The sequence below is a fragment of the Podarcis pityusensis genome (genome assembly GCF_964106645.2).
Source record: "Podarcis pityusensis genome assembly, chromosome: 8".
NCBI classification, from domain to species: Eukaryota; Metazoa; Chordata; class Lepidosauria; order Squamata; family Lacertidae; genus Podarcis; species Podarcis pityusensis.
Genome location: NC_138033.1, coordinates 88,538,364 through 88,562,504, shown reverse-complemented (window position 1 = coordinate 88,562,504; position 24,141 = coordinate 88,538,364). Strand labels below are relative to the sequence as shown.

Sequence of the window (24,141 nt, the reverse complement as noted above, 5' to 3'; positions counted from 1 at the left end):
TCCCTGTAGATCTGGCCCCTATGAGGCAGTTGTGTGGACTGAAGATCCCCACCTTCCCACAGTTGCCGAAGTCTCCTCTCCCAAGTCTTTCTCAAACAACCGGACTCCATTGCTGTGCCTGTTGGTGTTCCACCCTTTTCCACACCTCTTCTGGTTCTGGGAGATCAGGGGGAAGGGAGCTGGTCGCAGGAGGGGGGCGGACCCCCTAGCTTCTTCAGCAGCCAGACTCATCTCTGCCTCTTGGCCCCTCCTCTCCTCTCCAGCCTCCGCTTCTGGACGGCTCTCTGCCCCAACCCCTTCCCACTCACTAAGCCCTGTTGCCTCTTATACAGTAAACAGCTCTGTGATCCTCAAAGGGCAGTATAGAAATTTGACTAATACTCAAGAAAAATGTGGAACAGGACTGGGGCAGATTCCCAAGGAGGCCTGAAGCGCCACATTTGGCCGAATCCTTGCACTGTCGTGTCAATTCAAACTCCACCCTCCAAGCTGGTCACCGAGCACACAACCTAGGAGAAAGATCTCCTGCACAACCCACCTCAAAATGCGTGGGAACTGGGCAAGCAGAACTACTGTGTTCTTGATTTCAGTGGGACTCTGGATCGGTCGATACACACTGTGCCCGTGCCTTTTCTTTGTAACTCTTAAAAAAAAAAAAAGTAAGGAAAAAACATTGAAGCAAATTAATACAATGCACACCAATTAATTCAAAGACAATGTAGTTTAATGCCCTAGGAACCACACACAGAAGGACAATTTTCAGCACAGTATTTTCAAGTAGCGGCAGAAGACAACTCTGCCTTTGGACAGATGGTTAACATTGTATTAAAGAGTGTTTTATATAAAACATACACAGAAAGGTTAAATACCTGCAAACAAACTTTTGGATTAAAAGGATCTGAATATGTTCCTGACTAGAAGTGCAATTTGGTCCCCAGCTGGGGGAGCCTTGGGTCTTTCAGGTCAGGGGCCTGGCAGGAGAGAAGTGGCAAGCTGGCTTGGAGAAACGGTGGAGCGGATCAGGGCCCTTCTTTGCAATGCCCACGTTCTCTTCGCAAACCTTGAGAAACTGGAGCTTTCTTCATTCAGCAGGCTAAGCGTGTGTGAGAGAATTTCTTATTACTGGCTGCACATATCGTTATTGTGTAGCCTGCTGCTAGAGTAATATACTCTCTGTCTTCTCCTGTTCATAAACTGCTCTTTAGAGCGCTTCCTGGTTTGAAAAGTTCTTTACTGTGTGGAAGTGGGAAAGATATACACTCCTTTAAACAAGGCAAGTGTGGCTCTATGCTGAAGATTTCATTCCTCTCATAAAGTGCATGTCGGGGTCATATGCATGCTGGACACGCAGGTGCATTCAGACATGCACATGCCTGCTTTCTGCCAGTTCCCACTCCATACATATGGAAACAAGTTTCGTGTTCTGCCATCCACTGTCTCTCCCTGATGCAAGGAGATTCCAATGGGAGGAATGACTGGCTTTCAGGTGCCATTAAGGCTTCATGTTCTCCTGAATCCAGCTCAGATAGTGAACCACCTTTGTGTAGACACCCGGAATGCCTTTCTTCCCACAACCCACGCCCCAGCTGATGATCCCCAGCAGGTTCATTTGGCCATTGTTCAGACAAACCAAAGGCCCACCAGAATCGCCCTGCAAAAACAAAAGAAAAAGGAAGGGTGAATTAAGTGAGCAACAGGTTCATTATTCATTTTAAGGCTCACTGAAGACAAGTCTTTAGCCACAATTAGCCACCTAGTCCTCCTACGATCAGCAGATCCAGGAACCAGTATCTAAATAAGCTGCCTATACCCAGGCGCCCAAATGAGCTAACCTTTAAATGGGTCAGTGGGCTTCCTTGCTGCTTTCATGACCGCTGTTTTCAAAGGTCCATGCCAAAGAGATATTGTGATCTAAGAGGAAAGGGTGAAGCAGCCTTCCCCAGCCTGGTACCTGAAGGCTAGTTCAAAATGTTTGCATCCACTCCAACAACTATATTTTAAAAAGGCCCCCAAAAGGAAATACAACAGAATCACAGAATCATCATCACAAAACTCAAGAGGTTACTCAATTAAATTGATTGGCAGTGATTCTCAAACTTGGGTCCTCAGCTGTTGTTGTATAACACCCATCATCCTTAGCTAGCAGAACCAGTGGTCAGCCATGAGGGGGGTTGAAGTCCAACAACAGCTGAGGACCCAAGTCTGAGAAACACTGCTCTATGCGGTTCACTGCTGCAAAGTGCAGGGATGGTTGACAGCTTAGGCAGACAAAATTCATGGCCTTCTGGGTAGTGGCACCCAACCTGTGGAACACTCTCCCATCATATGTCAGATAAACAAATGGCTTTTAGAAGACATCTGAAGGCATCCCTGTTCTGGGAAGTTTTTAATGTTTGGTGTTTTATAGTGTGTTTATATTTTGCTGAAAGCTGCCCAGAGTGGCTGGGGCAATCCAGTCAGGTGAGTTGCATATAAATATCATCATCATCATCATCATCAAACCATGGCTATAAGCCACAATGGCTATTTATTTTTTAAAATCCTATGTCCAGCTCCCCCCCCCCCCCGAAATATGGGATCTCCAAAGTCAGATGTTATTTACCTCTGATCCTCAGAATCTAGAGACAAAAAATAGGACATTGCTTTGATGTCCTCCTTGTGAGCTTTGCAGGGTGCTGGTCTGATCCAGCAGGGCAATTCCTAACATTCCTAGAACTGGGATTACCTTGCAGGCATCGTCAATCTCTCTGGTGTCTCCTGCACACAGCATGTTCTCAGTGACCGTCCTGTTTGAAAGGAGGTTGGGTGTGCATTGGCTGTCTGGATAGAGCCTCACATGTCCTTCCTTCAGACGCTCCGAGAAGAAAGCAGAAACTGTAGATAGAAAGAGAACATATTCATCTGGATTATTGTCTTAATACATAATCACAGTGAAGAAACTCTGGAGTGAATAAAGAGCAAGGACTGAATACTTCTTAATATCAGAGCAAAAGTTGTGATGTTGGATTGGTAGAAGGTTATGGCTGATGTTTATCTATAATAATAATCAGAGAACTTCTTTTGGATTTCTTGTCTTGAAAGAAAATGGAATGCCTGAATTGAAGACTGGAAAAACATCACCTAGCAGAGGGAAGAACAGCTGGAAACAGGACTTTGAATCATTCTTCCACCCCTCTTTTTTTCTTTGTTTTTGCTTCGTTTGTTGTTTAATTGTATGTATTATGAAAAGTCTTAATAAAATCTTTTTTAAAAAAAGAAAAAAGGAACAGGTGCACGTAGCCAAAGCACAGCACTGGGGCTGTTTGCAAAAGGCTTTCAAACCGTCCCATACTGCACTTTGAAGTCCTGGCAAATTGGAGCGTCAAAGTGCAGCATCACCTGACATCATAGTGATGTCAAGTGACTGACCCAAGTCTGGCCGGGCAGGGGTGGGGAGATAAAGATATTGCCCCCCAGTCAGAAAAGGTTCCCCACCCCTGATTCAACAAGTCTCTGCACTATGTTCTGCATATTGCAGGATATATATGATCAATGACTGTAGAGTCAGCCATGAAGGCAGTTAAGAGTCAGAGGCTCAAGTGGCAGAATGTTCCTCAATACCAAAGAAAAACAAAGAATTCACTGCACACGGAAAACAAGATTTCAGAGAAAAGCCAGGTTTCTGCATACAGAGGTATGCTTTTGTTTGATTGAGCTTTCCATCATGCAAGCTCTCCACCCCAGCCCTCTGAAGAGAGGCATCCCAGACACAGGTGGGCATGCAAGGACCAGGCGCTGCCTGCCTCTGTTCCAGGTAGCTGCCTTTTCATTGGCTTTGAAAGCCATGGCACACAGAAATTTGAAAAGAAGAAATGAAGTTCCCAAAACATGTAGAATAAAGGTCACCACTTTTGGGATCTGGCTAGCTCTAACAGAAGCCAGATGCTCTGCTGGTGTAAACTTGGTTCAGTCATATAGATCAGTTAGTAAGCAGATAGGAATTCAGCTCACAGACAAACACTGCATCAAATTAGGAGCAGGGAGATGTTTGTTGAGAGAGGCTGATTCTGCAGCTGTGCAACAGACGAAATCTGGCAACTGGACAGCCCCATTCCAGACCAAGTGACCTTAATTTCAGCAAGTACATAAGACATTTGTGAAACAACCTTCCCCCCCCCGCCCCGCTGCCACCTAGGTGAGTGGTGGTGAAGCTATGACATGCGTGCCAGAGGGGGCACTCAGAGCCCTCTCTGTGGGCACACACCCCGTCGCCCTTTCCAACTCCCCACACTCCTATGATTCAATGGCTAGCCCGCCGGGCTGCACTTCTCAAGCCCACTTGTGCAGGAGGGAACAAAATGCCACCCGGCTTACTGGCACTTCTGCACCGAGGCGCTTTAAGACAGCGGAATGGAACCTTCCCGTTTCAGCTGCAGCCCGCGGGTGGCAAACCGGCTACTCACACATGCGCAGCTCCATTCAGCGCGCATGCTGCCCCTATGAACTGTGCTGGGGCTCCTCCCTCCCAGGCTGCGACCGAGATTTCCTTTTCGCCTGCTTGGTCAGGCCAGGAAGTAAACTTTCGAGCTGAACTCTCTCCCATCGCCATGGGTAAGTGCAAGATCCTCCCTGCTAGGGGACACACAGTGGAGGGCAAAAGAGACTGTTTTGGTTTTCTCATAGGACTGTGGGGAGTTGGAAGGGAACCCGAGGGTGATCGAATCCAACCCCCCTACAGCATCCATGACAGAAGGCCATGCAGCTTCTGCTCTGAAATCTCCCAAAGAAGTTTCTGGAAGGGAAACTATCAAAACGGCCATGTTGTCTGGGAGTAATTCCCCTTTTCATGATTTCCCAAACAAGGATAATGCAAACTTTTACCTTTCAATAAAAAGTTGTTTGTATCATTGAAAGCTCTGTTATTGTGTTTTTCTTTTAAGACAAAATATGTTAATGTACAAGTTGTTTTTTTCTAAACTAAAACCTCAGTATTCAGGTTAAATTGCCGTGTTGGCACTTTGCGAAAAATAAGTGGGTTTTGGGTTGCAGTTTGGGCACTCGGTCTCTAAAAGGTTCGCCATCACTGGCCTAGGACTACTGCAAGGAAAGAAAAGGTTGCAGAGTTGTTGTTTTTTGGGGGGGAGGCTGTCAAAGGCAGTGAGAGAGACCCAGAATCCACTGGCAAGTTCTCCAACACTGCTCAACATTGCTCAAAATGCAGAAGGGGTTTGGATGCAGAATAGGAGAGGGAGAAATTTGCTTGGTTTGATCTGAAAAACTAACTTACATATTTGCATTTCCCAAACCACAATACAGTTATCTTTTGAGATTCACCCTTCTCCAAATTTTGCAAAGCACTTTTCCATACAAAAGATGCATACACCTTAATAAACAAACATTAGAAAAATCATGCACAGGAATGCCTGTATTAGTTAAAATAAGATGACTTTCATTATTTTAGGGGAAACTGCTTAGAAAATGGACATGTACAAAAATTCTCAAACTGATGCAGAAGTGTAACAAACTGGAAAGATGAGAAAGAGAAATGGACTGGGTTGGTGTCTCCCTAGCTAGCTACTGGGATGGGGCTTAGGAGCACAACTCTCAGAGGCCACCGTTTGGAGCAAGCCAGAAGTTCTTACATTCTTCATGCTTGCCATAGCCTGAGATCTCACATTCTGTCCAGTCAGGCAGCTTCAGCCCAGGCTCTGGGAGGCAGACAGGACGAACGGAATCTGTTTCCATTGCACACTCATTGTACAAGGACTTCAGCTTCAGAAGAGCTAGCAAAAAGAGAAAAAGCAAAGAAAAAGGCAGGGTGGGTCAAGGCAAGAGGCTGGAGCAGGTGCAGATCTAGGTCTGTGTGTAGGGAGGGAAAGGTCTTACCAATATCGTTGTCAAAGGTGCTTTGCACAAAGCTTTTATGTACAATGTATTTCTCCACTGAGAATGTCTGTTCAGACCATTCCGGGTTTCTGCGGGAAGTCCTGCCCAACACAACCTTGAGACGACTGGTGTCAAACCTACAGAATTGGGGGGCAGGGGGGGGGACAGCTTTGGTGACTGCCAAGTTCAGGTGTAATTCAACTTCCTTGCTCAAGCGTTCAAGGCCTTCAAGGTCCAGTTGTAACCATGGCTTTGCAGCTAACTGACCACCGTGGTTGTCCAGAAGAGGAACTGGAAGGCCTTTGCTCAAGCTTCAGCTCAACCATGTGCAACATCCCTTACAGGGGGAGAAAACTGGCTGCCTTGCAAAGTTGCTGGATGGATTACTTTCATATAACAACAAAGCAAACATTTTGTGTCTTGGGCAAAAAAACAAAAAACCCTGCCCCAGACCTTGAAGGGATGTTTCCTGTCCGGGGGGGGGGGGGGTATTGAGGTAGATGGAGAATTGGGACTTGCCTCCCAATACAAATAGCAGGAACAGGAGTGGGGGAGATCTGGACTGCAGCAGCAAACCCTCCCTACAGTAGAATCCCACCTGCTATTTACTCCAAGAAAAACCTGCACGAATGGCACAATTGATAAATGCACACATGTTGCTGCCTCCCACTTGGCCCTTCATCTCCAGAACCACAAATTGCCTCTGACTTCAAGAGACTTCCTGAGGGGGCAGCAAGTGCAGAAGAGACGGCAAATCGGGCGCTGGACTCTTACCTTTCCACAAAGCAGTGGGCAGCTGAGAGGACCCAACAGGAATGGATCAGGACCCCACCACAGAGGTAGGCCTCCACTCCTTGTATCCTGACAAAGATGGCCGCCTGCCACGGGTGCGACTGGATGTACGAGTAGAGGCCTCCTTTGATCCGAAACTGAGACTGCCGGTACTTTCTCGTTCCACACGTGGCTGTAGGTGGTGAGGAAAATAAGGAAAATGTACCCCAGACTCAGATACAACGTTAACTCTCCACTTGGGGCAAAATGCTCTCACAGGGCCGACCTCTTCATTTATTTAGCACGTTGCTATCCCATCCGTCCTCTCAAAGGAACCAGGGTGGCAAACAGTTTAATGATAAAAGCATCTTCAAAACAATTCCACTACAGATGCAGACACAGAAAGATCTCTGCTTAAAAGTTGGAAGAGGAAGCTCTTTGGTGCTCATAAGACAACAGACAGCAGTAGTATTTATCCCACCTTTCCTCCCAAAGCTAGAGCCAAGGTGGCTCACAACATTTAGAAACATTATTATAAAATACAAAAATGAAAACAATAGTAAAGGTACATCAAAACACCACCGGAGCCAGCAACTGAAATGCAGTTTGCTGGCATTTTGCTCCACGGATAGGGCGGGCACTTACAGCAAGCTGGCACACTGCAGTATTCCCATTTCCTCTTGCCACCCCTGAGCACGTGGCACCAAGGCTGGGTGCTATTATCAGGATTCCTGCAACACAAAAGTGGAACAGGATTACTTCAGAGATCAAATGCTCCTCTTCTCTCTGCCCCTGCAAAGAGCAGCAGTGTGGGCTACCCAGGTTTGTATGTCCCCTGAGGATGATGTTCTGGAGTTTACGGAGGGCTGCTTTATAACCTTCTTTGTTTTTTGCATGTACTTAGAACAGCTTTTTCCCAACACTCCTGATGTTTTGGCCATCAGCCCCATTCAATGCAGATTGGTCAAGGCTCTAACGAAGGCGCCACATTCTCACCATACATTTAAAACACTATGATACCACTTTAGAGGGCTTCCTGCAAAGAATTCTGGGAGCTGCAGTTTGTTAAGTGGCCTGACGGTTAGTAGGAGACTCCTCTTCCTGATCCGAGAGCTAGAATTCCCAGAGTTCCCTGTGAAGAGGGATGGGAATTGTAGCTCTGGGAGGCGAATATGAGTCTCCTAACCACTCTGAGCACCCTTAACAAACCGTATTTCCCAGAATTATTTGGGGTAAAGCCATGACTGTTTCAAGCGGCCCTCCAGATGTTGCTGAATGATAGTTCCCAACATCCTTGGCCGTTTTTGTGGGTGCATGGGAGTTGGAGTTCAGCAACAGCTGGAGGGCCAAAGGTTCCCCACCCAGCTTAACACAACATGAATTTGAAACTGGTCCATGCCACAGAAAGCTCTGCATCAGCCGTGACTTCCTGTGTCCATCCATCCTTCAATCAATCAATCCATCCTATACTATAAAGTCACAGGCAGGCCTGGAAACACTTGGGGATAGTCAAAAGCCATTAAATCCAGCATCATCTCCTCCTCCTGGTCGGCTTTCACAGACACTGTGTGAAGTGGCCTTTGACCTCAGCTGTGATTCAAAGCCTCACTCAGAGTCCTTGGGAAGGGGGCGCTTGAGAAATTGTCCTCATCCCAATTTTATTCTAAAAGATCTGAATAGTTTCTGCACTGGAAAGCAATGCTATTGAAACTCTCCCCTGTTTTTACTGTTTTCAAGTTGGACAGAGCACTATGCAGGCATGTTTTGCAACAGCTTTTCATTCTTTTGCACTTCTTCCCTTCCCTGCAATGCGTTCCCTGTGTACAGATGTGCCCTGGTAACACACTACCAATGCATTGCCACAATGCATCAAGGTCGCCTTGGGACAAGCCAAGGTACATTCAGGGATGGACCACAGATGCAGAAGGTCCCATGTTCAATCCCTGAAATGTTCAGTTAAAAGGATCTCAGACAGAAGGGAATTCTCAGTGAAAGTTGGAAAGTGGCTGCTAAACATGCCCTTCAGATGTTTCCCACCAGCCTGCCCAATGGTGGGATGGAAGGGCGTCTACTCTGCATGCCAAGGGACCCACGTTCCATCTCCAGGGGAGCCAATGCCAGTCAGTGTCGTATTGTGGTGGGTGCAGGGAATGTACAAGTCCACTTTCTGAGTTTCTAGATAACTGCATCGAGATTCATTGTGTGTGGTGTTTTTTTTACCAGTGTGCAAGATCATATATGCGTACACCAGTGGAACACACACCAAGACCCTGAATGCAATCCTACACATGACCACATCCAAATTTGGGTTTTCACCAATATTTTATCAACAACCACATAGGCATTTGTAGCAAACATGAATGAAATGGCACAAATGGATTGGATGACCCAAAAAACACAGCCTCATCTAATTGCAGAATGATTTCTATGAATTCAATAAAAGCAGCACACAGGGCAGAGCAAATCAGCGGGTTATTGTTCTTACACTAGATAAGGCAGAGCCTTATCTTATCAATAAGCCATGTTTTGCATTTAGTTTTTCTTTTTGGACAAAAAACTGCAAGGAGAAAAGGTGAGGGTCTGCTTACCTGCAGAAGTTGTGGCTAGTGAGACCGAGCTGCTCTGCATCCTCCCTATGGGAATTGAAGACAAGCCCAGTAAGGAACCGGGAATCCCACCTCAAGCAAGCAGCACCCGATTCCGTGCGGTTGTGGGGACCTCGATAATTGTTGCCTCTTCCAGAAATGCAAGTGTGGCTTTCTGTGACAAAAAAGGCAGATTTGCATCAGTCCCAAACCACATTCATGGGGCATATAGTTTGAGGTTTTTTCTCACTGCAGATTTTCAATTGTGAAGCCTACATTAAAAGCACCCCCCCCCCCAAGAATCATAGGAGCTATAGTTTACCTCTCACAGAGCTACAATTCCCAGCACCCCTGATGACCCCCAGTTTCCAAGTTGAGGGGGTGGGGGATGTGCCTTAAATGTATGATCCTTGGGGCAGGGATCCACTTTTCATCTGTAAAGCCCCATAGATGTTACAAGGGATGGGGCTGGTTAAATTAAATTTTACATATTTTATTTAACTAGAAAAGTTTTAAATGATTTTTATTTAACTAGAAAACCAACACAGAAAAAGCGGAAAGTTACTGTACATGTCTTAGAACAAAGCTTACACATACCTTATGAATACGAGCCCTATTAAATAATTTGTAATAAACAAGCTAATACATTTTTGCTGCAAACATGAAGGTATCAATATCCAAAATGCAACATTAAGAAAATGTTTAAGTTGAATGCCATCAGAACGTTGCAAAATGATTATTTGAAGCCAGCACCCTCCCATTTTTATTTAATTCATAATCAAGTCTCTTTTAGTATATATTGTATCTTCTCATCTTCTCTTTTTTTACCGTAATGAGCGAGTTTGGTCATTGAGGCCAACTACCACAAGTTTTCTACTCCATTTTCCTGCAAGCATGGCAATAACCATATATGAAGCCAATTCTTTGTTTCTGCAAAACTAAACATGCTGCACAAATAGGGAATGATTGTGGTGGAACTAGAGCTCAAGATTCCACGCAAGATTCTCGGAGTCTGGTGCATATTTCTTTTGAAAAGGAGCAGACCAAAATACAAGTGTGTGGGTGTGGAATTCACACAAGTTAATTTGGATCAGGGCCGTGATGTGGAGAGAAACTGCTAACAGCCTTCTTCCCTTCGGCTCCAACGCTCATAGCACAACATGTTCACCACCCCACCTGGCTCTGCCCCACTGCAGAGGAGCCTTGAACCTACTGTTGGCGCAGGGAGGGAGGCTGCAGAACTCAAAGCTGTACTTGTTTCCTTTGTAGACAAAGCACCAGGGCATGGTGTCGGAATCGGGGTTTCTAGAGGAAAGGAAAGGCAAACACTGGGCATTTTGTGCAATTAAGACATTTATCACAGAAGTGTAGAATTGTAGAGCTGGAAGGGACTCCAGGGGTCATCTAGTCCAACCACCAACCTTCTGGTTGATAGTCAGATGCACTGGCCCACTGCACCACTGGGAACAGCTGCAGGCTCAGCTGCAACCTCAAAAATAAGGGGAAAAATGGGAGGGAAGGCCAACATTTATACTCAAAACAATGCACTGATAATTTTAAGGACGTAGGAAGAGTCTTGCTAGATCACACAAAGAAACATCTAGACAGACGCTCGGTTCTCACAGCAGCCAACTAGAAGTCAGTGAAAGGCTCAGAAGCAGCCTTTCCTGGGTGCAACAGCACTTGCCCTGTCCCGCCCCCACTTGCTATTCAGAAGCCGACTGCCTCCCCCCCCCAAGGGAAGCATCACCTCCATCAAGGCCAGTAGCCACTGACAGCCTTATCCCCCAGGAAAAGGTCAAGAATCATAGAATCATAGAGTTGGAAGAGACCACAAGGGCCATCGAGTCCAACCCCCTGCCCAGCAGGAAACACCATCAGAGCACTCCTGACATATGGTTGTCAAGCCTCTGCTTAAAGACCTCCAAAGAAGGAGACTCCACCACACTCCTTGCCAGCAAATTCCACTGTCGAACAGCTCTTACTGTCAGGAAGTTCTTCCTAATGTTTAGGTGGAATCTTCTTTCTTGTAGTTTGGATCCATTGTTCCGTGTCCGCTTTTCTGGAGCAGCAGAAAACAACCTTTCTCCCTCCTCTATGTGACATCCTTTTATATATTTGAACATGGTTATCATATCACCCCTTAACCTCCTCTTCTCCAGGCTAAACATGCCCAGCTCCCTTAGCCGTTCCTCATAAGGCATCGTTTCCAGGCCTTTGACCATTTTGGTTGCCCTCCTCTGGACACGTTCCAGTTTGTCAGTGTCCTTCTTGAACTGTGGTGCCCAGAACTGGACACAGTACTCCAGGTGAGGTCTGACCAGAGCAGAATACAGTGGCACTATTACACTGGCACTATTAGTGACACTATTAGAAAAGGGCCACCAAAATAATTAAGGGATGGAGTGACTCTCCTATGAAGAAAGGCTGTTGCATTAGGGACTTTTTAATTTAGAGAAAAGGCAAGTGTGAGGTGACACGATGAAATTTTATGAAATTATGCAAGGCATGAAGAAAGTGGTTGGAGACATTTTCTTCCCTCTCTCATAACACACCCAATGAAGTTGAATGTTGGAAGATTCAGTATAGATTTTAAAAAAGTATTTCTTCATGAAGTGCAGAATTCAGCTCTGGAACTCACTCCCACAGGGGCAGTGGTAACCACCAACCGGAATGTCTTTAAAAGAGGATTGGACCAATTCATGGAGGAGGAGGAGGAGGAGGAGGAGGAGGAGGAGGAGGAGGAGAGGGCTCTTGATGGCTGCTGGCCATTTTGACTCTGCTCTGCCTCCACCAGCCCCCACAGGCTTCTCTTAGGCTCGTGGGAATTGGTCTTCTCAACCCAAGTTGGTGGTTGACACTACGCCTTGGGGGAAGGAGCTCCATAGTTTAATTCTAAGCCCTGAGGGAAGACGTCCTTCCTGTTGTCAGCCCTGAATCTTCCAATCTTCAGCTTCACTATATGGCCTAGATGGCTTCCTATTTATTCCCTTTCTCCACAAAGCGCACACAGTTTCATGAAATTATGATGAAATGATATTATACACCTCCACCTTGTGTGTCTTCCCCAAGTCTCACTTACACTAAACTAAAATGTTGTAACCTTTCCTCACAGTGGAGATGCTCTCAAACATTTTGGTTGCCCTTTTCTAAACCTTTTCCAGCTCTGCAACATCCTTATTTGACAATGTCAATATTTCTCCCGCTCAGAGTAGATTTTGCCTACAAGGATGTATTTGTGGGAATGTATTTCCCACAATCTGGTAAAACACTAGGAGAGGATACATGGTTTGGTTATTATCCTTCCTTGCTCACATTTGTGAGATCAACAGAGTACCATCCTTTGCAGCTTAAACTTTGAAGCTAAGAAAAGTTTGATTTAAGCTTCTACAAACAATAATCCAGGATGCTCTAAAGGCAGACTGGATTTTCCTGGTATTACTCATTGTCTCCCCCTTAAAAACAACAATTGCACATTGTTTTGTAAAGAAGTAAAAGTAGTATTTACTTACATAATCTAGGTTGAAGTAGCAATTGCAGCACCAAATAAAAGCATGTTTATAACTACAGTCGTACCTTGGAAGTCGAAAGGAATCCATTCTGGAAGTCCATTTGACTTCCAAAACATTCGGAAACTAAAGCGTGAGTACTGATTGGCTGCAGGAAGCTCCTGTAGCTAATCGGAAGCCGCAGAAGCCCTATTGGACGTTCAGCTTCCAAAAATAGTTTGCAAACTGGAACAGTCATTTCTGGGTTTGCAGCATTCAGGAGCCAAAATGTTCAGGAACTAAGCTGTTCCAAAACCAAAGTACGACTGTACTATCTAAGTTACCAAAGTACAAAAGGTAAGTTCAAAATTGTGTCTGAGCGGCAGACCTCAGACATGGACATGTGGTCAGCTTGGAAGCATGACGAAGAAAGAGGAGGCTGCCCAGGCTGGAAGGATGTAGTGCTACAGCTTCCTGCCAAAGCAGACAAAGGAAGTGATCTCACAGAGTTCTCTCTAGCAAATTTGACAAGAAAGCTCTATGAGCCTCCGTCCCTTCATGTACCTATCTGGTAAAACATGAATTATTGGTTTGACTGCAATAATGTCCCCCAGTATTGGGGGGCAAGAAGATGGGTGGTCAGAGGAAGAGGCCCCTCCTAAACTCATTTTCTCACCTGCAATAGTTGTGGTTTCCAAGGCCCAACCTAGCGGCATCTGCCCGGTACGCATTGTACCGCTTATTCCTCAAGGAATCGAGCTTCCAGTTCAAGCACTTGGCTCCACTCACAGTTGTGTTCCATGTCCCCATGTAGCCCTCTCCAGCGCCCTCGTAACACTTGGCTTTGGTATCTGAAAAAGGAGGGGCAGAGTATTCAGTCTCCCTCCTGTTCTCCAAAGGTACTCTGCACACATCTTGCATCCATGGGGCTGCTCAGGATCAAGATGGGAGATTGTAGCCGTGGTCACTGGGGGCTAGACGGCAGAGGCCTGTGGGCCACATGTGGAACCCCCCCCAGGTCTATTCTGTTTAGCTCCTGGGACTCTCTCCAGGCCCCCCGGCCCTCAGCATCTCCACCCCTCTCACTAGCCCTACTTTGCAGCCTCTCCTCAAATGTTTTTGACTTGCTGGAATGTGGTCTTGAACTCTGATAATGGTTCTTGCTTGTCTGGCTGGAGGATAGAGAGGAATGCCACAGTTTGTGTGTAGAAACCAGCCTCATGAACCAAAGCAAAATTCACATTCATTCCTGTGCCCATTTTTGCCCCCTGCCAGATGAGGTGGAGGATGGAAGAACCACAAGGCTATCTCCGCTGATATCTTCCCTGCTCTGTGATGCAGTCCTCCTCCTTCCCCACTATTCCAGCCATCTTGACCTGGAAGAAGCAGGAAGCTCATGACACTTTATGCCAGGTGCTGCTTCCATGCTGCCTCTCCCTCACAGGCACAGCTAGCAAAGCCAGCAGGCCTGGCAGCCAAGCTACATACAATTTATTTTTATTATAATTTATTTATTTATTACATTTCTATACCACCCTTTTCTTCCAAGGAGCAGCTTGGGAGTAAAGGTGGTATATAAATGTAATAAACACACACACACACACACACACACACACGGTGGTGTACATGGTTCTCCTCCTCCCCGTTTCTTCCTCACAAGAACCCTGTGAGGCAGGCTACAAATGCCGAGCGGCCCCAGGTCACCCACGGTGCTTCCTGGCTGAGTGGGGAATTGAACCCTCCTCTCCCAGAGTAGGAGCTGGCACTCTGATCATCCCACCACAGTCACATCTTGGAACAAGGCTGCTTAAACTTGCTCGCTTTTATTTTGGAGAAAAAACTGCTGCAGGTATACCAAATTAAAGTATTTCTTCTTGAAATGAAAGGCCGCATATGCAGTCTTGTACTAATTAATCATAACAGCAGCAGACAGGCAGGGGGCCATTTTCAGTGGGGAACCAAAGCAGGGTTCTGATCTGGTTCAGGAGTGTTCTCCAAATTGGGGACCCACAACTATTTTCCCCAAAAAGGTGCAGGCAAAGAAGTTTCCAGTTCATATTATGGCTTCATTTGTGTCAAATGCAGATGTGGTCTTAAGCAGACCAGAATTTTTCTGTGTAAGCAACTGCAGCCATTGGTTTTATTTCTTTTAATTTTTTTTTTTTTATAAAAATTTTTATTGCTTTTTTCAAATACAAGTGTACAATCAGCATAAGAAAATAACAGTAGTAGAAAAGAATAAGAAAAAAAAAAGAAAAAAAAAAAAGAAAGAAAGACAAAAGAAAACCATCTTTCCAGAGTGTTTTCTCATAACCAACTGGACTTCCCCACATCTCCCTCACCCTGCATTCTTTACAATAAAGATATCAGCAAATTATTACCTTGTTTCATGCATTCCTTTGTACTTTCAAACAATTATACTTTATGTTTAAAATACTTATTATCTGATTACTTTGCCTTAAAATAAATATGATGTTACTTTAAACCTTAGTCCTTTCATAATTATAACTTAGTTTCCATATCACCGAATCTTATTGCTGAAGCTAAATTTTCTAAGTCATGCAAACTCTTAACATTCATGTAACTTATAATATTTTTGTAGATAGTCTTTGAATTTTTTCCAATCCTCTTCCATTGTTTCTTCTCCCAAATCTCGGATTCTGCCAGTCATTTCGGCCAATTCCATATAGTCCATCAACTGCGTCTGCCACTCTTCCAGTGTGGGCAAATCTTGTGTCTTCCAGTATTTTGCAATTAGTATTCTTGCTGCTGTTGTAGCATACATATAAAAAGTTCTGTCCTTCTTTAACACCTTCTGGCCAACAATGCCCAGGAGAAAGGCCTCTGGTTTCTTAGGAAAGGTGTATTTAAACACCTTTTTTAACTCATTATGTATCATTTCCCAGAAGACCTTCACTTTTGGGCAAGTCCACCAGAGGTGAAAGAATGTCCCTTCAGCCTCCTTACATTTCCAACATTTATTATCAGACAAATGATATATCTTAGCAAGCTTGACTGGGGTCATGTACCACCTATATATCATTTTCATAATATTCTCTTTCAAGGCATTACATGCCGTGAATTTCATACCAGTGGTCCATAACCTTTCCCAGTCTTCAAACATAATGTTGTACCCAATATCCTGAGCCCATTTTATCATTGCTGATTTGACTGTCTCATCCTGAGTGTTCCATTTAAGCAGCAAATTATACATTCTCGAAAGTACTTTAGTCTTTGGTTCTAACAATTCTGTCTCTAGTTTCGATTTTTCCACCTGGAAGCCTGTTTTTTTATCCAACTTAAAAACCTCTTGTAATTGAGCATAATAGAACCAATTTTGCACCTTATTCTTTAATTTTTCATAACTCTGCAGCCTCCAATTTTCTCCAACTTTTTCTATGATTTCCCCATATTTCGGCCAACCAACCTCCATATTGGATTTTTTCCAGGCCTTGGCCTCTACTGGTGATAGCCACCTCGGGGTTTTACCTTCTAATAAGTCTTTATATTTTGTCCAGACCATAAATATTGATTTTCTGACAATATGGTTTTTGAACATTTTATGAACCTTTGCCTTGTCGTACCACAAATATGCATGCCAACCAAAAGCATTGTCAAACCCTTCCAGATCTAGGACATCAGTGTTCTCAAGAAGTAACCAATCCTTCATCCAGCAGAAGGCCGCAGCTTGGTTTTATTTCTTTTAAACTGCTTTTTGTATAGAATCATAGAATCATAGAGTTGGAAGAGACCACAAGGACCATCGAGTCCAACCCCCTGCCAAGCAGGAAACACCATCAGAGCACTCCTGTCATATGGTTGTCAAGCCTCTGCTTAAAGACCTCCAAAGAAGGAGACTCCACCACACTCCTTGGCAGCAAATTCCACTGTCGAACAGCTCTTACTGTCAGGAAGTTCTTCCTAATGTTTAGGTGGAATCTTCTTTCTTGTAGTTTGGATCCATTGCTCCGTGTCCGCTTCTCTGGAGCAGCAGAAAACAACCTTTCTCCCTCCTCTATGTGACATCCTTTTATATATTTGAACATGGCTATCATATCACCCCTTAACCTCCTCTTCTCCAGGCTAAACATGCCCAGCTCCCTTAGCCGTTCCTCATAAGGCATCGTTTCCAGGCCTTTGACCATTTTGGTTGCCCTCCTCTGGACACGTTCCAGTTTGTCAGTGTCCTTCTTGAACTGTGGTGCCCAGAACTGGACACAGTACTCCAGGTGAGGTCTGACCAGAGCAGAATACAGTGGCACTATTACTTCCCTTGATCTAGATGCTATACTCCTGTTGATGCAGCCCAGAATTGCATTGGCTTTTTTAGCTGCCGCGTCACACTGTTGGCTCATGTCAAGTCTGTGGTCAACCAAGACTCCTAGATCCTTTTCACATGTACTGCTCTCAAGCCAGGTGTCACCCATCTTGTATTTGTGCCTCTCATTTTTTTTTGCCCAAGTGCAATACTTTACATTTCTCCCTGTTAAAATTCATCTTGTTTGTTTTGGCCCAGTTCTCTAATGTGTCAAGGTCGTTTTGAAGTGTGATCCTGTCCTCTGGGGTGTTGGCCACCCCTCCCAGTTTGGTGTCATCTGCAGATTTGATCAGGATGCCCTTGAGTCCATCATCCAAGTCGTTGATAAAGATGTTGAATAAGACCGGGCCCAAGACAGAACCCTGTGGCACCCCACTAGTCACTCTTCTCCAGGATGAAGAGGAACCATTGATGAGCACCCTTTGGGTTCGGTCAGTCAGCCAGTTACAAATCCACTGAGTGGTAGCATAGTCAAGACCGCATTTTACCAGCTTCTTTACAAGAATATCATGGGGCACCTTGTCAAATGCCTTGCTGAAATCAAGGTAGGCTACATCCACTGCGTTCCCTTCATCTACCAGGCTTGTAATTCTGTCAAAAAACGAGATCAGGTTAGTCTGACATGACTTATTTTTCAGAAATCCATGCTGACTGTTGGTGATCACAGCATTCCTTTCTAGGTGCTCACAGACTGTTTGCTTAAGGATCTGCTCCAGAATCTTCCCTGGTATTGATGTCAGACTGACTGGGCGGTAATTATTTGGGTCCTCTCTTTTCTCCTTTTTGAAAATAGGGACAACATTTGCCCTCCTCCAGTCTGCCGGGACTTCGCCTGTTCTCCAGGAATTCTCAAAGATGACTGCCAGTGGTTCTGAGATCACATCTGCCAGTTCTTTTAATACTCTTGGATGCAGTTCATCTGGCCCTGGAGACTTGAATACATCTAAACTAGCCAAGTATTCTTGTACTATCTCCTTAGTTATTCTGGGCTGTGTTTCCTTTGCTGAATCATTTGCTCCAAATTCTTCAGGTCGGGCATTGTTTTCTTTATCGGAGAAGACTGAGGCAAAGAAGGCATTGAGGAGTTCAGCCCTTTCTGTGTCCCCTGTTTGCATTTCACCATCTTCTCCTCTGAGTGACCCCACTGTTTCTTTGTTCTTCCTTTTGCTATGAACATACCCATAAAAGCCTTTTTTGTTGCTTTTAACCTCTCTAGCAAGCCTGAGTTCATTCTGTGCTTTAGCTTTTCTGACTTTGTGTCTACACGTGCTGGCTATTTGTTTGAATTCCTCTTTGGTGGTTTCCCCCCTTTTCCATTTTTTGTACACATCCTTTTTTAATCTTAACTCAGTTAAAAGTTCTTTAGATAGCCACCCTGGCTTCTTTAGGCACCTTCCATGTTTCCGTCTCATTGGTATTGCCTGACGTTGTGCTTTTACTATCTCCCTCTTAACAAACTCCCAGCCATCATGAACTCCCTTTCCTTTTAGTATTACTGTCCATGGGATCTCACCCAGCACTTCCCTAAGTTTTATGAAGTCGGCTTTCTTAAAGTCAAGAAATTGAGTCCTAGTATGCTTGGCTGCTCCTTTCCGCTGTATACTAAACTTCAGAAGAGCATGATCACTCACGCCTAATGATCCTTCCACTTCTACCCCACTAACCTGGTCATCAACATTGGTTAGGACCAGATCTAAAATGGCTGTTCCTCTTGTTGCTTCTCCCACTTTCTGGACAATGAAGTTGTCTGCAAGGCCAGTGAGGAATCTGTTTGACTTTATGCTCTTGGCTGAGTTTGACATCCAACAAATATCCGGGTAATTGAAGTCCCCCATTACTACTATCTCCCTTCCTTTTGCATGCTTGGCCATCTGTTCCAGGAAGGCATCATCTATGTCCTCCGTTTGGCTTGGGGATCTATAGTAAACTCCCACAATGAGGTCACTGTTATTCTTCTCTCCCTTAATTTTGACCCAAATGCTCTCACTTTGGCTTTGAGGTTCTAAATCTTGGATCTCTTCACAGGTATACACATCCCTGACATATAACGCCACTCCTCCTCCTTTCTTGTCTGGTCTGTTTCTCTGAAATAGATTGTATCCCTCCATTATTACATTCCAATCGTGGGACTTATCCCACCAGGTTTCAGTGATGCCTATTATGTCATATTTAGTTTGCTGTACCAAGAGCTCAAGCTCATCTTGTTTATTTCCCATGCTTTGCGCATTAGTGTACAGACACTGAAGTCCATTAATCATTCCCCCATGTCTCTTATTTAAGGATTTTTTCCTCCCACCACTAGGTCTGCGTGCTGTTTGTTCCATTTGGTCTATGACATTTGGATGATCATCTTCATCAATTGATAGACTCCTACCTTCAGGAGCACTGTCTCCCTCCCCCACATTAGTCAGTTTAAAGCCCTCCTGATGAGGTTTCTGAGATTTTTAGCAAAAACATTCCTCCCAACCGTTGTGAGGTGCAGCCCATCGCTTGCCAGAAGTCCATCTTCAAGAAACTGCAGTCCGTGATCTAAGAATCCAAACCGTTCCTGTTTACACTATTTGCGAAGCCAGCTGTTCACTTCCACTATTTTTCCCTCTCTCCCTGGGCCACGGCGTTCAACTGGGAGGACAGATGAGATGACAATTTGTGCATTTAATTGCTTCAATTTCCTGTATGTTGTATTTTAAATTGTTGTGACCCACCCTTGGATCTTACGCTGAGGGAAGGTAATAAATCAAATGTGGGAATGTTGTGGATACTAGGAGAGGATATATTGATTAAATATTATCCTTCCTAACTCACGCTTGTGAGTCATACAGCAAAGTTCATTCCCCAATACATAGCAGGAAGCTAGTTGGTGGATTCGGTTGAATCTCTATACTTAAGTAATCCAATCTGGCTTTGTTCAGGTTGGATTTTGTTCCTTGTAAGACCCCTTTTATCCCTCCTAAAAAGAATAAATACACAAGAAGCTTCTTTTAAAAGTAATACGAAGTTTACTCACATTCAGTTCACAGCTGGATCCTGAAGGCAGGCTTCAGCTTAGAGTTACGGAAGAGAGTTTGAGTTCATCCCATATGGGAATGAGCCCCTGTCCCGGTGGCTGAGAGTCAGCAGACAGCAAAATGCATCAGGATCAGGAGAGCATGGCATCAAGAGGAAGAAGCAGCATCAAGAGAGGAGGGCGGCTGCGTGACTGGACCTTTTGTGGGGTCTGCAAGGGCCACGCCCACCTACCTGGTCACATGCAGGGGGAGGATGTTCCAGACCAGGTGTAACAGGAAGTTCAACTGGCTGGATCAACATCCCCCTGTCTGTGTCCACTCTAGGCAAACAAGGAATGTTGTATTTGACTGTGCCAATGGATTACCGTATTGGCCCAAATATAAGCCGCACCCGCAAATAAGTCGCACCTTTAAAATTCAAGGCTTATTTGCAGGTGCAGCCCACCTCCTGGCACTACTGCCCTCAACGGGGGGCGGTTGGCACCAGTGCTTGCCACCCCGCTCCCCAAGCCGGTGCCGGTGCTCAGTTCTGAGGGTGCTGCGTGCCCGCCTCCCAACTCTACCGCCTCCTGGCACTACCTCCCCAAGCCGACACCAGAGGAGGCTTGGCAGTGGTAGGTGGCCTGTGCGCCACTGCCCCACACTCCTGGGCTGCTTCCTTGTGGGGGGAGCCACACCATTTTGCCGGAGGCCTGCCCCCCTTCCCCCTTCCTTACAGTGGCTTAGGGGAGGCTTGAGAGACGCGGTTGGGACGGGAGCTGTTGTCCCACACCCCTGACGGCCTTCGTGGGCAGCTGTATCAGCAGTGATACTGTAAGGTCACAAATATAAGCCACACTTTAACTTTTCACAATCAGAATTTGGGGGGGAAAGTATGGCTTATTTTTGGGCCAATACGGTACAGTGGTAACTTGGATTAAGTACTTAATTCGTTCCGGAGGTCCGTTCTTAACCTGAAACTGTTCTTAACCTGAAGCACCACTTTAGCTAACGGGGCCTCCCGCTGCTGCTGTGCTGCTGCTGCACGATTTCTGTTCTCATCCTGAAGCAAAGTTCTTAACCCGAGGTAATATTTCTGGGTTAGCGGAGTCTGTAACCGGAAGCGTATGTAACCCGAGGTACCATATCAAATGCATCCAATAATAGACAAGCAAGGCAGGGGAGAATAATGCCTGCCTGCCACCTAGAACTGTTGTAAGGATTACCCAGATGAAAGCCAAATAAAGGCCAAGCGTCTACACAGTGGCTTTCAACCCAAGTCAGGGCTCCTTATATTGCAGCCCACAATAAATGTGGTGCAGTGGTTAGAGTGTCAGGCCTCGGAGATTGGGGTTCAAATCCTGTTCGACGCAGAGCCAGTCACTGCCCCTCAGCTTCACAGGGTTGTTGTGTGGATTAAATGAGGAGGGGGAGGCCCCCGTATAATACCTTGAACTCCTTGGAGAAGAAGGTGAACTATAAATGCAATCAATCAATTAATCAATCAATCAGCCATCCAACCACATTGCATACCAATTACTCACCAATCTCACAGCGCTTCCCAGAGTAGCCTGGGCGGCATAAGCAGATGAAGAAGTTAGAAGAGTATAATGCTTGCTTGCAGCGGCCCTCATTGAAGCACTGTTGCCTCCTGCTGCAGGCTGTCAGACAAAGAAGAAAGAGAACCTCAGGTTTCCCCCGCCAGCAGTCGAGTGCTTTCAGTTCCTGGGCCCATAACCTCTTGGGGTGGAGGAGCAACTCAAAGGCAGAGCAGACACTTGGCTTGCAGAAGGTCTCAAGTGCACTACTTGCTGGCCTCTGCAGTTAAAAGGGGTTCTAGGGAGCCACATTGTGGGTCGGGCGTTTTCAACTACCCCACTCACTGCCTTTGGAAGCCTTGCAAGTTGCTGCAGGAGGGGGAGGACAGTGAGCAACATCACAGGAGAGGTGTTCCTAGGACCAAGGCAAGACTGTCAAGCTCCCGCCATCGGGTCCCAGGGTCCTATGAAAGAAGCTGCAAAAGTTTGGGTCACCCGCTTCATTGTCGCATCCTGCACCCAAACTGTCTCCCGTATCTACCCATCTAATACCCACCTGTGCCTGGCACGATATGACAAATGATGCTGTTGGTCGCACACCGACAATATTCAAGTTCTTTTTCTCTTTGCCGTAGCCAGCTGTCCCTGAACTGGTAGATCTCTTGTGTTACTGGGTCTTTGCATACAACTGCAATCAGGAGAGAGGAAGGGCTCCTGAGAAGAGTCCCCCACACCACCACTTCCCACCCTCCAGGCACCAAACTCCCCTTTGCTCCCTGCTCAGCAGCAATGGTGGCTGGAAGTGGGAGGACATAAGCCAGGAGGCCAACAGTAGGTGGTGCCAGGTCACCAGTGACAGGCAGAGCCAGCAAATCCTAGGTTTGTCACCATCTTCCTCCTCCCTGCAAAGCTCTACAAGGGGAACACTGAGATGGAGGAGGATGAAGCAGACCAACGGGTTACACGTAAGAAGGCAGGCAGGTGGGGGTTGTGGGACATTATTATGGTCAAACCAACAATTCATGCTTTGCTAGATAGGCACATGAAGGGGCTGAACTGATAGAGCTTTCCTGTGAAATTTGCTAGAGAGAACTCTGTGAGATCACTTCCTCTGTCTGCCTTGGCAGGAAGATGTTACACTACATCCTTCCTTCCTGCCCGGACAGTCTCCTTTTTCTTTATCCTGCTTCCAAAGTGACCACACGTGCCCATCTGAGGTCAACAGCTCAGATGGCACTTTGTATTTTGGTAACTTAGCAGTTTTAAACCTGCCTTCATTTTGCTACTCTAACTCCTGCTTCAAGATCTAGATTATGTAAGTAAATACTACTTTTATTTCTTCACAAAACAATGTTTGTATGATTGGTGTTTTTACGGGGGAGAAAAGGAGTAACACCAGGATATCCAGTCTGCCTTAAAACATCCTGGATTATTGTTGTAGAAGGTTAAATTAACCTTGCCTTAGCTTCCAAGTTTAAAAGCTGCAAAGGATGATACTCTGATCTTACAAATGTGAACAAGGAAGGATAACAACTAAACAATATATCCTCTCCTAGTGTCTAGATGGTAGGGCACTGCCCCATATGCCCTCATGAACCAGCCTCCACTGCTCAGCAGTCACTGTTGTCTGTGGGTGGTGGGGCCATTTTGGAGCCTGCCACTTGCCAAGGTCCATGTGTGCTGTAAAGGAGAAAGGGAAATGTCTACCTTCTCTTCCAAGTTCTTGGAAATACTTTCAAACCTTGTCAGACAAAGGGAGGGTGGTAAATCCAAAATATTTTTCCTCCGGGGCAGTGCATTATTTGCATCTGCATAGGGCTGCCAAGTGAGCATAACAACTAGACAGTCCCTGTAATACTCATATTAATCAAAAGCAAGCTTCTGCCTGGTCCTCGTGGCTGCAGAGAAAAGTTTGAAAAACCATGTTGGGCAGAGCCTCCTGAAGTCCCAGGAGCCTTGGGGGGCAAGGAGGCAATAGCTGGTGATTTTGGCCAGGGGGAGCAATGCAGGATTGGCAGTTGTGCTGCCTGATTTAAGCAGCCTGCTTTCTTCCAGTACACTCTGCAGTTTTAAAGTCCCCAGTGCTCACTCTTGTTGCAAGCAAACGGATCGTGCCATGTGGGTATCCAGGGTCAGCAACTTGGAATACTTGTGCAGCTAGTCCTGCCCCCCGTGACCGTTCTGCTTTGGTCCTACAGTTCATTTGTCCTCAACTTCATAAAACTGCTTGGCATTAAGCAATGTATGAAATATTAATATTAATGGTGTTTCCTTGTATCCAATGCTGGTCAGGCTCCAAGTAGCCTCATTGAAATTAAAGCAGCTCAGCCATGTCCATTAACTTCCATAGGTCTACTCAGAGTAGGACTAAGCTCTGGATAAATCCCAATATTATCATTAACAATAGCTACTTTTACGCTACTTTTGGCCTTGCCAAACAAATCCCAACTTCATTCCATTTACAAAACCCAAATTATGAACAAGTTTTTGAACAAGTTAGGTCACAGATTTCCATGTTTGATTAAAATTCCAGTTACAGATCCTGAGCACAGAACGGGGCTTAGTTTGGTGCTCTGTGTGGGGACCCCT

At 45.6% G+C, this 24,141-nt stretch overlaps 1 protein-coding gene across 4 annotated transcripts in view; it reads right to left on the bottom strand.

Annotated features, from left to right (window-relative positions):
- Positions 1 to 706: 706 nt before the first annotated feature.
- PLAT (plasminogen activator, tissue type) overlaps positions 707 to 24,141 on the bottom strand; it is a 31,224-nt gene continuing 7,789 nt past the window's right edge. For 3 of the 4 annotated variants that reach the window (XM_081016449.1, XM_081016448.1, XM_081016450.1), the window contains exons 4-14: positions 22,109 to 22,240; positions 21,559 to 21,675; positions 13,386 to 13,560; positions 10,435 to 10,526; positions 9,225 to 9,396; positions 7,282 to 7,367; positions 6,640 to 6,829; positions 5,866 to 6,002; positions 5,622 to 5,762; positions 2,726 to 2,874; positions 707 to 1,651 (exon numbers count right to left, since the gene is read on the bottom strand). In XM_081016449.1, coding sequence (XP_080872575.1) covers positions 1,493 to 1,651; positions 2,726 to 2,874; positions 5,622 to 5,762; positions 5,866 to 6,002; positions 6,640 to 6,829; positions 7,282 to 7,367; positions 9,225 to 9,396; positions 10,435 to 10,526; positions 13,386 to 13,560; positions 21,559 to 21,675; positions 22,109 to 22,240 — 1,550 coding nt within the window. In that variant the 3' untranslated portion in view covers positions 707 to 1,492. The remainder of the gene's footprint in view (positions 1,652 to 2,725; positions 2,875 to 5,621; positions 5,763 to 5,865; positions 6,003 to 6,639; positions 6,830 to 7,281; positions 7,368 to 9,224; positions 9,397 to 10,434; positions 10,527 to 13,385; positions 13,561 to 21,558; positions 21,676 to 22,108; positions 22,241 to 24,141) is intronic. The other variant, XM_081016451.1, reaches the window with a different exon arrangement.